The 14,359-nt window shown below is 55.8% G+C and overlaps 1 protein-coding gene across 3 annotated transcripts in view; it reads right to left on the bottom strand.

Moving 5' to 3' along the window:
- Window positions 1-421: 421 nt before the first annotated feature.
- Window positions 422-14,359, bottom strand: part of PBX4 (PBX homeobox 4) — a 45,371-nt gene continuing 31,433 nt past the window's right edge. For all 3 annotated transcript variants that reach the window (XM_047095924.1, XM_047095923.1, XM_047095922.1), the window contains 6 exons: window positions 7,614-7,861; window positions 7,145-7,335; window positions 6,741-6,876; window positions 3,695-3,836; window positions 3,377-3,483; window positions 422-1,080 (listed from right to left, as the gene is read on the bottom strand). In XM_047095924.1, coding sequence (XP_046951880.1) covers window positions 988-1,080; window positions 3,377-3,483; window positions 3,695-3,836; window positions 6,741-6,876; window positions 7,145-7,335; window positions 7,614-7,861 — 917 coding nt within the window. In that variant the 3' untranslated portion in view covers window positions 422-987. The remainder of the gene's footprint in view (window positions 1,081-3,376; window positions 3,484-3,694; window positions 3,837-6,740; window positions 6,877-7,144; window positions 7,336-7,613; window positions 7,862-14,359) is intronic.

The raw sequence follows: 14,359 nt of genomic DNA on the forward strand, positions 1-14,359 counted from the left end.
GGTCAGACACAGAGGCGATGGCTGCCCCAAGCTGCACCGTGTGGAGTACAGCAGCGTGTGCAGGGTGGGGACACGCACGCTGGGATATATCACAGGACATTTTGGCGGGATACGCTGAGCCCTGCCTGGCAGTGGTCACCTACGGAGAAGGGGCCCGGCCCAGGCGGGTTGTGATGCTTTCTACGCAGGCCCTCTTGTGCCGCCTGCACGACAGAGTCACTTCCTGGCTCTTCAATAGCAACAGAGATGGAATGTGGACATGGTGTGGTGACAAACCCATGGCTGGGCCGAGCTCCTCTTGACCCCCACGCTCACTGGAGGAGAGGGACGAGGAGGCAGAGGAGGAGAGGAGTGAGGGGACCAAGAAGGACTCCCAGGAATCAGGGAAGGCCTCGGGCCCTCAGCACTTCATGAGCACAGATGCAGGAAAGCACTTGGGAAATTTATTGTCTTTAGTGATACGTCAACTGAGAATGGAAGAACTTATATTAACAGAGAAAAATACAAAACCAATTCCCAGTAAAATTCTGAGCTCACAACAGACTTAAACAAAGGCATAATGAAATGATACAGCAGAAGCGAGTGGGGAAGGCGGCGTCCGGGCCAGTCGGCACACGGAGGGACAAACGAGCGGACAGACTCACGGCTCGGACACCACCCAGCTACCGCCGTGGCCGGAAACAAACCTTGTGTGAACAACATCAACGTGAAAAGAAGTCAAAAGTTGTAATGGGAGGATTGTGACAAGTCCTAGAAGAAACAATGCACAGTCTTATCATAAAATTACTATGAAAAAAAAACCCAAACTGAATCGAGAAAATGAGAGCATCTCAGACCATTTCAAATCCCAGCCGGCAAGCAACGGACAGCAGCAACCCAACGGTTCTGGGTTTTCTGAGGTATAATGGGCTGCACGCGCAGTAAAAGGTCAAGTGCCAGCAAACTGTGGCGGGTCACGCAGTCTGCTGTCCTGCTTGTCCCCCAAACTTAATTAGATGCATCTGAGTTGATGCTCCCGGGGTCTCCGGACGGGGAAGCGGTCAACACCGGGGGGGCGGCTCCCAGCCGGCTGCCCCTGGCCTGAGAAGACAGAGACTGAGCGTCAGAAGGCCGCCCATGATACCGACGGCCCGTCCCACCCCACGTCCCCGAGAACCGAGGAGAGGAGCCAGGAGACAGGGGGCAGACCCAGGGGTCCCTCTTGAGTTACAGGTGGCCTCGCCACCTGACCCCTGATGTGGACCTGCTTTCTCGGCAGGAAGCGGCCTCCACTGGCCACCTACGGGGCTCTGGTCAGGGACTGATATGGCATCGTGGCACAGCCAAGGCTTCTACACTTTCTGAGGGGGACGCAGACCCTGTCAGGCCCGGAGCTGATGACAGTCCCTGAAACATCACGGCCAGACGCCATGAGCGGGAAGGGGCTTGGAACCCTGGCTGGACGCTGGTCTGGCTCGGCAGCCAGCAGGGTGACAGCCATGGCTACCAGGCCTGGGGCTTTGTCTGTGGCACAGGGACAGCCTCAGGATGTTTGTCCACAGGATCCCCCACCCACCGTAAGGAAAACACCACCGAAAATGGCTCTTCGCGGGTGGCCTGCTCCATGGCCCTGAATTCCATGTGACCTCCTCCATGTGACCCTGAATTCTAGGTCCCTCCAGAGACCACACAAGCTCCTCTCCACCTTCCTCTCTCTAGCATTTTCCTTACAGGCTGAGGCCTCCTGCCTGTACCCTCTTCCTCATCTGACCCCACCAGGCCACGACCCTGCTCCTTGCCCCACCTCGCCTGGTCTATTTCCTTGGCACATGTCCCCAGGCCAGTGTCAGGTGAGCGATCGACAGACTGTGGGCTTCCTGAGGGCACTGCCTCATCCTGGGACATGGGGGTGCTCCGCTATCAGTCTGAGAGCAGCGGGGACGAGGCCTGGCCTTGGGGGACACTCTGCCCTCGGAAGGACACCCATAGGCCTGTGCTCCAGGAAGGAGGCCATGGGTGGTGGAAGGGAGAGGTCCAACCACAGGACTGAGAGGTGACAGGTGAGTGCCCAGGTGTGGGACTGGCAGCCCAGACGTTCCTCGAGTGCACAGGGCAGAGGTGATGGCGTCCAGCTGGGGTGGCCTCAGCCCTTGACCTGCTCTCTTGGAAGAGCATCTGTGCCTGCCCAGCACAAGGGTGTCCACACCAGACCGAGGACATTCCCACTTGCTGTGTGAGGCCTACAGGGAAGCCACATCAGGACTTAGGCAGCTCCAGATCTCCTGGGGATGGTTCTAGGGGTAAGGGCGGACCTCGTCTATCAGCTCCCCTCTGGGGGACACTCACTCCCAATTCACTCTCACACTCACACCCACTGTGCTTGAGTCACTGAGCCCCAAGGAACGCACAGAGCAAGATGAGGCTCGGCCACCTGGTGGCGCCAGAGCTCCCTGTTCAGCCCAGGTGCTCATTATGGGCTGTGGGGTTGCCATGGTGATGGGACACGCACCACCCAGCATCAGGTCCTGCCAAATGGCTCCAGGGGGCATCCACTCCCTGCACCAACACGGGGCTGGCTGGGGATAAATCAGTGGAGGGTCACCTGGCACAGTAGGGTACACTTGTGTGAAGAAAATGGTGGGCGAAGGCCCTGCCCGATGCCACACATCCTCTTTAGGGTGACCCTGTATGTGGGCCAGGCCCTTGTGACAGACAGCAGGATGCAGGGGAGGCACCAGGGGCCATGAGACGGATGGGGCCCCCCAGTCCTGGCTGGTCCAACACACTGCCCAACATCCTGAGAAGGTTCCAGAGGGCACATCTGAGGTGCCCATGATTCCTGGCTCGTTTTCTTTCCAGTCACCAAAACAGATCTTCACTCTGGCCCAGCTGGGCCCTGGGGAGGGGGTAGCCTGGCTATGGCAAGGCCAAGGCACTGACATGGCAAAGGGTCTGAGCCTAGAGAGCCTTCATGTTCCAATGGTCAGGGCCTTGTCTGCCTGTCCCCTCTTACCCCCTTGGGGTACAGATGTCCACTGGGAGGGAGGGCTCCATCCCACCAGCCCCAGCCCTTGCCTCGGGCCCACCACCCAGCAGCTACTGTGAACTACCGAGTCCTGGGACTGGGAGTGAAGCACACAGGTTTTTACAAAGGGGGCCCCACAGGGCCGTGCCCCTGAGGCAGCTCTGTCCAACTGCAGCCATCAGGACGATGAACCACGTACCCAGTGGGCCCCTACTCATTGCTGGGACCTCTGAGGGAGGGTTGTGGAGGCCGAGACGTGGCTGGCAAGATGACCCACTCCAAGGACCCACCACCCACCTGGGCTCTGCATATCTGTCCCAATACTGAGTTGGAGACCCCAAGGGCATCCTCGAATTGTGCTCTGAAACTCACCTGAGACCGTAAGCTGCCTCCCGCAGGGGCGGGGCGGAGAGAGGCCAGTGTCTGCAGGGTGACAAGTGCATCCCCGGCACTGGTCAGCGGGAAGGGACCAGAGGAACCTGGAAGGGGTGGGAGGTGTTGGGACAGATGTTCCAGCCCCAGAAGTGACAGAGACTCCTCAGGTGGGATCTACCAGCCCCTCAGCCACGAAGGGGTGGTGGGCACGGCTCCCAGCATCTGGCTCCCCTGGCCCCCTCTCCCCTTCCCCTGCAGCTCAGTGGGCATGGCCATGCATGAAGGACAGTGCCTGGGCTGGGCGGCCTCACTCACCGGAGCTGGGTGTCGATGGGCAGCTAGCCTGGCTCCCCAGGCCCCCGACTGCCATTTTAGTCGTATAAATGGTAGCTTCTTCTTGAAACTTCCCCATGTTCTTTTTATACCGAATTCTTTTGTTGCCAAACCAGTTAGAGACCTGTGGACACACAGAGAAAGAAGTCACTGGGAAAGCTGACCAGTAATGAGATAATGTGAACAGATGGTGGGCACTCTCTGAGGTGCCCGTGCTCCCACTGTCCAGGAGGAACATCTCTGAGTGGCAACACGGGGCCCTGGGGCCAGGTGGGAGGCCGGGACTGAGAAGCTGGTGCTGACTGAACCGTGGACCCAGGGCAGTGGCCGCAGTGGGTGGGGGCCGCCTCGGAGCCGGCCTGCCCTGTGGCAGAGGAAGGCCTGAGAGCCAGGGACGGGAAGTGGCTGGAAGGACACAGGCGCGTCGGACACGTGGAGAGACGAGCATCCACTCCCTGCAGGGGCAGGAACAGACTGAATTCTGGATTCCTCTTTAGGGAAAGTGAGAGTCAGGGAGACACATATCCCCGGGGACCCACTAACCACATCCCTGGGAATTCGGTCTAAGGAAAGAACACACTGGATCCACAACTTATCAAAGGATGACACGGACGGACGGACAGACAGGGCAGTGGGGAGGAGTCGAGCGCTGAGCTCAGTGCCTTTTCACTTGCGCCTTGCCCCTGTCCTCAGAGCAGCTGGGACAGCCGCCGTCACAGCCATCCTACAAGCAGGCAGGCCCGGCGGGTGCAGGAGCTGGCCCAGGGCCAAGCGGGCCGAGCCCAGCGGCCTCCGAACCTGTACCAGGACCGGGCCAGGGCTTCTCCTCCGGGGTCGTTCTCTGCGGCGGGCTGTCCTGAGCGCGGGAGGGCACTGACCAGCATCCCTGGTCTCCATCCAACCCCACCCAAGGGTTGTGACAATGGAAATTTCCCCTGGGGGCAGAATCAGTGAGACCCCAGGGCCAGCGCCTTCCACGGAGACATACACAACTAGAAACACTTTAATATCCCACAGTAAGGCCTGGGGCCCTGCCGTGAAATATATGTGGTTTAACCAACAGTCATAAACAGTTGACTTACGGTGGCAGGGTTTCGATGACCTTTTCTTTTCTAAAAATGTATTCCTTTAATGTCCCTACATTATCTTCTGTGTTAACCATGAAAAGAAAAAGCTCTGTGTGTGCTCCTGTCTCTCAAACAGTGTCTCTTCCCTTCTGCCCCCGGGTGTGAGGGTGGCCAGAGCAGCACTTGCTTCCCACTTACCTACACGGAATGTGCTGGAACGTCTTTGTGGAACTAAGTATGCAGAGGAATGGTAGCAAGCAGTTTTCCATGTGAATTTAACTGGCAGAGCAAACTTCGTGCGTGGGCGAGGCAGGGAGGCTGGCCCTGTCCTGGGCAGATAGGGGTCCCGGTGGCTGGGGAAAGAGCTGGTCCTGGGCCAGGGTCTGCACCCCAACATGGGCACCTCAAGCACGTGTGGGCACAGCACAGGCTCTCGGCTATCCTCTTGAACAGTGCAGCTGGGAGCCACTGGCCACCCCTACCCGGTCCCTCTGGCCCTGTCGGCCAAGCCAGCTACAGCTGCTGCCCAGGTTCCCCTCAGCACCCCATCTGAGGCTCATCCACGGCCCCTTACCCCCTCCGGCCTCCTCAGCCTGCAGCTGCAGCTGATTCTATCTTGAGAACCTCTGCGGCCTCACTTGGGACACTTGCGCTAACGGTGCCCCCCTTACCCTCTCCTCATGAGAACCTCGCGGCTTGCACATCTGCACCCCAAATTCAGAATCCCCCCTCTGCTGACCGTCCGCCACTTCAGGCCGTCCCGGGTCACGGGGGACCCGCCACAGTGAGGAGCAGCTCCCAGCACAGAATTCCGCTGCTCGGTCAGTCGGAGTCACCGGAAGGTGGCCAGAGCTTTTCAAGCTTTTGTTTCCAACGGACCCTCCCCTTAGACGAAGTCTAGACCCGAGACCCATCTGCTTTCCGTAGGCGCCGGGCTCTGAAACGAGTCTGGGTGTCCTCCAGACAACTGCACGAGGTGGCCGCTGCGCTTCGCAAGTGCACCTGACCTCAACTCTGGCCTTGGTGCCGAGGACGCAGAGCAGTTCCCCAGTGAATGCAGTCAGATGTGTCAGCAAGGTCCTGCTGCCTATGTAACCCTGTGGGGCTCCTGCGTGCGCTTGTCATGAAGTCGCAGCTAGACTTGGCCCAGGCCAGGGCAGAGGCGTCTGGCTAAAGGCACAGGTTCTGAAGGCAGCCGGGCTGGGCTGGAAAGTCAGGCCCTCCAACTGCCTTTCAAAAGCTGAAGGAGGGGCCGCCTCCGAGCGGAAGGTGATGTGCAATGAGCTAGAATTAGTGCCAGTCACCCTGGGGCCACAGGCCTGGGTGCTGCCCTGCGGTGTGGCCTGCCCCGGCCTTGCACCGTCAGCTGCCTGTACTCACCATTCCCGCTGTAAACCTCCTGAGATGTTTCTTGGGCTCTTGTCTCAGCACCACCTCCCTTGCCCCCAATTCCACCGAGAACACTGGCAGTCCAGACTCCCAGGGTCTCCCAAGGTCGTCCAGGTCCCAGCTCTGATCTGTACCACCACTCCCCATGTGGAGCCAGATGTTGCCAGATGTCCTACAACCCTGGCCACACAGTCTGGAATACCGGAGAAACAATCAAGCACCCGTGCATTCAAACCTCTCCCAGTATAGCTGAACGGGTACTTTGGCACGAGAGCTGGTCTGTCTAAATTAAGTCCTAATTGTGCTCCAAGCTCTTTTTCTTCGCCTCCGCTTACACCCTCACCTCTCTCACGCAACACAGGACATCCCTGCCATACAAGCATGATATTAGACGCTAAGGACTGCAATTCACAGAGGGCCACCCTCTACACTCCACTGGTCTTGTGTCAGGGACCTCACGCGCCACCTGTGTGCTCCACACAGTTGATGAACTTCCCTGGGTGTCCTCCTCACTGGACGTGACCTTCTCCCCCTTCTATGTTCAGGAAGGCATGGCAGGAGAGGACCGTCACCTGGGAGACTGTGATGCCGCCCTTCCTGGCCAGCCTTTCTTTGGCTTCTTCACTGGGATAAGGGTTGTTCAAATGGGAATAAAAATACTCATTCAGCACTTCCGTGGCCCGCTTGCTGAAATTCCGCCGCTTACGCCTGCAAAGATGGACAGCCTCAGCCAGTGTGTACACACTGGCCTCTAGTGATGTCCCCTCACGCCCATCTGTGATTTTCTAGCGGTTATAACAGCAGCAGTCAACACTTCTGAATTGCCTCCCAAGAGGCTGTGTGAGGGCTATGCCCACAGCCATGGGTGGGGCCCCTGGCCAGGCTCGGAGGCCCCCAGAACTTAAACCCAAGCCAGCAGCCGTTTCTTCTTCTTAAGAGCTGACCCTGGGGTTGCGGGCAGTGCTCAGGGCCTGACCTGGCATCAAGGAACCGTGAACGCAGGGTCATCACGGCCTCGCAGGTGCTCTGCTTCAGCTGCATCTGGATGGCACTGAACTTGCCGTGGATGACACTGACCATACGCTCGATCTCCTTGGGTGAGACGGGCCTCATCCTGCTCTGCTCCCGGAGAAGGTTGGTGACGTGCGTGGTGAACTCGCGGCAGGCCTAGGGTGGGGACGCACATGCCAGCTTGTGACCACCCAGCGGGCTGGCTCGGGGCTCCACGCGGGACCAGCCACCTGCCACCCCCCACGGCCTCCGCACAGGCTGGCTACTGAGAAGTGAATGCAAAGGGTTTCCAGCGAAATTGGCCACCTTTGCCGTGAGACCAAGTGCGTGTACTCCCCGGTCTGTGCCACAAAAGAAAGGGGGTTAGTGTTCCACGTTTTGCTCTGACAAATGCGCATTCACATGATAGAAACTCTTCCATGCAGAAAGATCACCTGTTCATATTTCTCTAGCTCAGAGTGGTAAATCTGTCGGATCTGGGACAGCTTGGCCCTGTAGTCAGAGTGTTCAAGGCTATTGTCATTTGAACAGCCACCTGGTGTTGCTGTGTTGGCCGCTGCTACCGGGCCTCCTCTTCCTCGCCTCTCCGGCCTGGATACGCCCTCGGCCAGCAGCATGTTATCCAGCCGCATGAGCTGAGCATTGGGGGGACATTCTTCTTGAATGCCATGGATGCTTAACCCTAGATAAGAAAGATGGGACTAAATCAGCGTCTGCCGTCGGAGCGAAAACAACCACAACAGATTATCAGCACTGGGGTCATATCTGAACACTCCATGTCTGAACACAGAACTCCTGAGGGGAAAGGAAGGCTTCCTTTTATCCGGTAACACACACCGAGTCACCCACTTTGATAGTGGCCCAGGTGCCACACAGGAGGGCAGTCCAGGGAGTGCAGACAGGACACAGCTCAGTGCAGCCATGTGGGCAGAGCTCAGGGTCCATGGCTGGGTCCACACGAAGGCCTGGACAGGGCAGGTCTGGGGTGGCACATGGCCCTGGAGAAGGCTGAAGCCCTGAACGGTGCCTGCAGAAGGGAGAGGAGGGCACATTTCCAGATGCTCACGCCAGGACATGGACGATTCATTCACATGGACACAAATGTGAGTGGGAGCCTAGCGTGAGTGCAGGGCTGTGTTGGTGTGCCTGGGACTGTGTTGTTGTGTGTTGGGAGGGGAACTGCTACTATAAAGTCAGAGAGGAAAAGCTTGATCCAGAGGGTACCAGCAAAGATGAATTAATCCACTTAGAGAATTTTTTTGAGAGAGAGAGAGCACAAGCTGGGGAGAGAGAGACAATCTTAAGCAGACTGCATGCTCAGAGCAGTGCCCAATGCAGGGCTCGATCCCATGACCCTGGGATCATGACCTGAGCCGAAATCAAGAGTTGGGCGCTCAACTGACCGAGCCACCCAGGTGCCCCCTCCACTTAGTTTAAGCAGAGAAACAAGACATTTGGCTCTGAAACTTGAAAAAGCTGTTCCAGCTGGGCTGAGAGAGTGGCCTGCTGGAGGGCAGGGCCAGACAGGCAGGGGAGAGCTGTCCCCATCCAGGTGGACACAGAGCAGCCGCAGGGCAGCCAGAGGGAGAGTCCCCAGGATCCCTGACCACTGGATGTGGCTGTGAGAGAAAGAGGCCAGGGCAACTGCCAAATCATGTGGGCAGCACGATAGATGGCACCACATTCTCCCAAGCACAGTATGCAGAGTGGCAGGTGGAAAGCCTGACCCAGCCTGGGCCCCTGACCTAGCCAAGCACAGATGTGAAGTCGCTGCTTACTGGGAGTTGGGACTGAGCTGGCCAGTCTGGGTGGGAGACAGGTATTCATGTGTCATTGGCATGTGGGGTGTTCGTATCCACCTGTGCCTGCACCTGTACTTATGAGAGGTAGGCCATACCCCCTGAGTGCTGGAAAACCAACATAAGGGACAGGAAAAGGAGGAGATGGAAAGAATTACCAGGTAGGTCGAGGAAAAAAGAGAAGTAGTCATGGGGGTGAAATGTGGGCGTAGTCATTAGACCGCTGTTGCTCTCTGCAAAAGCAGCTGTGGGGTATGGCAGGGGAGAACCCAACTAGAAAGCTCCAGGGGACCATGGGAGGCAGGCAGTGAAGGGGCGGGGGGGAAGGCTGCTGCAGGGGCTGTAGATCCAGGCTCAGATCTGAGGAGGGTGGGCTTGCAGGACCTGAGTTTTGTTTGCTTCTTTAGTGACAGCACAAGTGTCCGTGGCTACAGAGAAATAGGTGGGTGATCATTGCGGAGGTTGGGTGGGGGGGGGCGTCCTTGAGGGGAGGGAGGCAGGGAATGGGGAAGAAAGTGATGATGTCCATCTAGTTCTGACTTTCCAGAAAAACAAAGTTTAAAGGGTTTTCTTAGTGGGGGGGGGGGGGCGCCTAGGCGGCTCATTTGGTTAAGGGTCCTACTTCGTGGGTTTGAACCCCGCGTCAGGCTCTGCGCTGACAGCTCAGAGCCTGGAGCCTGCTTCAGATTCTGTGTCTCCCTCTCTCTGCCCCTCCCTCTCTCACACTCTTTCTGTCTCAAAAATAAATAAATGTTAAAAAAAAATTAAAGTGTTTTCTTGGGAACTGGCTCTTTTAATACTATCAACTACTGACTTAAGCCATCAAATAAGAAAGAAGTCAAGCCCTGTCATAGATATTTATTTACATGTCACTGTCCCTCTCCTGTTCCCTGCATAAAGGATTAACCTTTTCTGCCTAAAATTTACTTGTGAAAACATAAAGAGCTCAGAAGATATCCTTGTAGGAATGTCCCTCATGTGTGGGGACGCTTGCCATCTACTCAGTCCCACTGGGTTGCAGTGGGGGGCTTTCTGAAAGCACGGAGGGGAAAGTGACACCTTCATCGGTTCCCCACTAGAGAAGTGGAGACCCAATTCTCTCATAATCTTACTTGATGTTCAAGAGGCACCAGAGGTGAATTTTAGTGCCTGGGCTCAACCAGGACAGGGCTCACAGGGCTGCACACACCCACCATCTGGTTCTTGCAGAGTTAACTTGCACTGCCTTTGTACAGGCCCTGCCCCCCTCCCCGCCTCACCTCTCCTTGCCCAGAGTAGATAATGGAGGCCCTCCTGCTCAGTCCCTTTTCAAATCCTATGGACTCCACCTCCTCAATCAACTCACCACCCATCCCCTCCCTTAATGCCATTCCTGGGCCCTGCTGTGCTGACCCCTCCCCTGCCCTCCATGATCTGCCGAGAAAATCCCTCTCTCTGTCCCATCCATCGTGCACACCTGCAAGCTGACCACCTTCAAACACGGTGTTCATCGTGCCAGTCTTTGGTTCGAAGACCTCAACAACTCCCTGGCATCCACAGGTAAAATCTGGAATCTGACACCAGGCACTCACGGACTTGCCTGACGTCTCTCCAGACTCACCTTTGTGAACTTTTCCTCTGCTGGGCCCTGCACACCACCCTTTGTCAGCACGGCGGACACTGCTCCTGTCTCGTGTTTATTTCGCAGCTCCTCCCTGAGTGCCCGTGGCCCAGGTAGGGGATCGGGAGTGGGCCAAGAGGAACACACAAGGCCCGATCCTTCCCCAGGGGACCCCCAGCATGTCCTGGCGTCCATGGTGGAGAGGCTATCTCCACCTCTTCCATTATGACTTCAACTGAATTAGGGAAAAGAGCGGACAGGGTTGGAGCATGAGGTTTAGTGAAGGCGTGTGTGTGCACGCAGAGGTGTGGGCGCACGTGAGGGTAAATGTGTGCGTGTGCACACACGTGTATGTGTGACTCTGGGCTGATCCAGGGAGTGTGACAATCTTTCTCATGTTCTTTTATCTACCCAACAGCAAGCATCTAAGAGCCCATCACAAGCTGGGTACCACACCAGGTGCTGAAGATTTTTAAAAATACACCAAAAACATGGTGCTTGCTGTTCTCAAATGAAAATCATCAAATTACAGAGAATACCCAAGCCTTTTCTCACATCCATCTATAGGTATGTATTTTTAATGTTTGTTTATTTTTTTGAAGGGGGTGGAGGGGCAGAGAGAGAGGGAGACACAGAACATGAAGCAGGCTCCAAGCTCTGAGCTGTCAGCACAGAGCCCGACACGGGGCTCAAACCTACAAACCGTGAGATCATGACCTGAGCCGAAGTCAGATGCTTAACCGACTGAGCCACCCAGGCGCTTTTCAATGTGCTTTTTCAATGTTAACCAGCATTTCAAAACTCAGCTCCAAAAACGACTGCATCAATACATACCTATAGATGGGGCGCCTGGGTGGCTCAGTCGGTTAAGCATCTGACTTCGGCTCAGGTCATGAGCTCACGGTTTGTGGGTTTGAGCCCCGCGTCGGGCTCTGTGCTGACAGCTCAGAGCCTGGAGCCTGCTTTGGATTCTGTGTCTTTCTCTCTCTCTCTCTCTCTCTCTCTCTCTCTCTGCCCCTCCCCTGTTCACGCTCTCTCTCTGTCAAAAATAAATAAACATTAAAAAAAAAAAAAAAAGAAAAAGGACATATCCTTTGATCTCCAAATTACTATTCTGAGAACGTGTCCTACAGGAACACTGACACCTACAGGTGTATACTCTACCTACAAAAGTACAAATGGTGAATACTGTACTTTTGAAAAACTGAAAGTACCTAGATGTCCATGAATAAGGAGACAACATGCCTGTCACACCTCAGGCCTTGTGGTATTAACCATGCATACGCCTTGAGGTGCTGTTTTGGTAAGCAATCACACACTACAAGCTTTATTTCTTTAAGGCCGATCATTTTTGCAAATGAGTAAAAGCAAAACCAAAAAAAAAAAAAAGTTACCCCGCGCTTTGGTCACCACCGCCAATTATAGCTGCGGACATGGCTGTGCAGAGTACATGTGTCTGGCTGTCACTTTACCTGCTTGCAAAGTGCCCTGTGCCCTTCGTCAGCTGCCCCTCCAGTGCAGCTCTGTCTCTCCCTCAGCACCAAGCGTCTGTCCTCCCAGGGCACCGCAACGGGCCTAATTAGGGTCATTAGTTACTCATTACCGTCAATTACAGCAAGATCATTCCCGTAGCCTGTTCCAGAGCATCTCAGACTACTTCTCAGCTCCCTCAAGGGCCCTCCACTGGCGCCTGGGAGGCCTTGGGGACCAGGAGCTTAGCTCAGGGACACTGTCTGTCAGAGGAACTTAGAAGAGGAGGTAGGACCTAAAATAAAGCCCCTCAACACCTGCCCCTCCCCCAGCCAATTGCCAGATTTCCCTCTGTTCCCAACTTCCTGAAGGTGATAAAAACCCTAGTGAATCAAACAATGAACTCCAGTGTGACTGTATTTGGAGACAAGACCTGTGAGGAGGTAATTAAGATTGAACGAGGTTGGGGGGTGTCTGGGTGGCTCAGTCGGCGAAGCATCCAACTCAAGTCATGATCTCAGGGTTCGTGAGGCCCGCACTGCAGAGCCTGCTTGGGATTCTATCTCTCTGTCTCTCTGCCTGCGCTCTCTCTCTTTCTCACTCTCACTCTCAAAATAAATAAATAAATAAATAGAACTTAAAAAAAAAATTGAATGAGGTTGTAAGAGTGTAATGAGGATGCTCTCATCCTAGGCCTGTGGCCTTCTGAGAAGAGGAAGAGAGCCCTCCCATTCCCCCAACCTCAGTCTGAGGAACAGGCAAGAAGGCGGCTGTCTGCAGGCCTGGAAGTGGCCCTCACTAGGAACCAAATCACCTGGCCCCTTGACCTTGAACTTCCAGACTCCAGAATTGTGAGAAAATAAATGCCTGTTGTTTAAGCCACCCCAAGCAGACTAAGACAGGAACGTGATCCCAAGTTGTTTTTATTTTTCTCTCCTTAATGGAACAAACATATGGCTGCTGGGGGAGACGGAAGGCTCAGAGGGGAAGCTTCCTTCACCGTGACGCCCCCATACTGCTTGCCCAGCCCTTCGCCCATTCAGGAGCGCTCTGGCTTGGCAGCAAAACTGTGTAGCAGCTTCGTCCCGGGCCAGGGTGGGAGTCTGGGCAGAGCCGTCTCCGGGACCCATACCCCTGTGGGAGGCAGTCTAACCCATGAGCTGAGCCCCAGAGGCCGCCGATGCCCCTAACTGGCCTGACCGCATGGCTGTGACTGTGTCACCCTGTAAATGTATAAATGAGTAAATGGCCACAGCTCTCCCTGAGCACCCGATGGGATGGGGTGACACAGGACAGGCCTGGCCTGGAGCCTGCCAGGATGTGGGCTTCCTCCCTGCTGCCCTCAATGGGAAGGGCCCTAGACCCTCAGAAGCCTTCCCCCCACTCCCACACAGTGGGGTCTCCACCGCCCGCCAGCTGGCCGGCTGAAGCTGACAATGTGCACTGAAAGATGCACCAAAGCCGAGAGAGAGGCGGCAACCGAACGGCTTTCTGAGGAGCCTTTTGATGAAAGAAAGCCCAAGCCTGGTGTTGGGACGTCAGGGTTACGGTCTTGAGCCCCAGAATCTTGAGAACACACCCACACACTGAAGGAAGGCGAGTGGGCGAGAGCAGGAGGTGACCTGACTCTTAGAGAACCCGAGCCCCCCACACCCTTCCGAATCCGGCCCTGAGAAGCTCCTGACCTTCTCCGTTGCTGCTTGCTCCCCTCACCCACTCAGCTCCAGCCTGGCCAGGAACACCAAGCTCTGCCTGCCCTCTCAGACCCCTTCCCAGCAAGGAAGGGAAGGTGTGCCATCAGGCAGGTAGAGGCCCACCCGGTCGAGGTGTCGAGGCCACAGCCCTGAAGCTGTACGTCTGCCTCTATTATCGTTGTGTGAAACTACCCAGCTCACTAAAGGCCATCACTGTCCTGTCTGCTCCTTGGAACATGCCTGGCTTCACAGAATCACGTTCCAGAAATAGGAACTTGTGCGAAGAAATCTCTCCCCCCGGGCTACCAGGCCATTTTATGGCTACCAGGCTCTCCAGGAAGACAGACCCCCTTTCCTTCAACAAACTGCTTCAGAGAAGAGACCCAGGAGAAGCCACACTCACTGTACGGAGACCTCAAGACAGGAGCTCATAAGAAGTCACGACCCAGCCTCATTCATGTACAGACAGCCAGATGTCTGGCTAAACGACCAGCAACCTGAAGCCAGCAGCATCCATGTCCATGTCCATGCATAAATATACGAATCAGAGCCAAGAAGCTTTACCTCTGCATCTGGGTGCTTTCAAACTGTGTCCGTGTAAATAATCCGTGTAAATG

The sequence above is a fragment of the Lynx rufus genome, unplaced genomic scaffold, assembly GCF_022079265.1.
Source record: "Lynx rufus isolate CCGP_SWC_20201006 ecotype Redwood Valley unplaced genomic scaffold, mLynRuf1.p SCAF_4, whole genome shotgun sequence".
Lineage (NCBI taxonomy): Eukaryota > Metazoa > Chordata > Mammalia > Carnivora > Felidae > Lynx > Lynx rufus.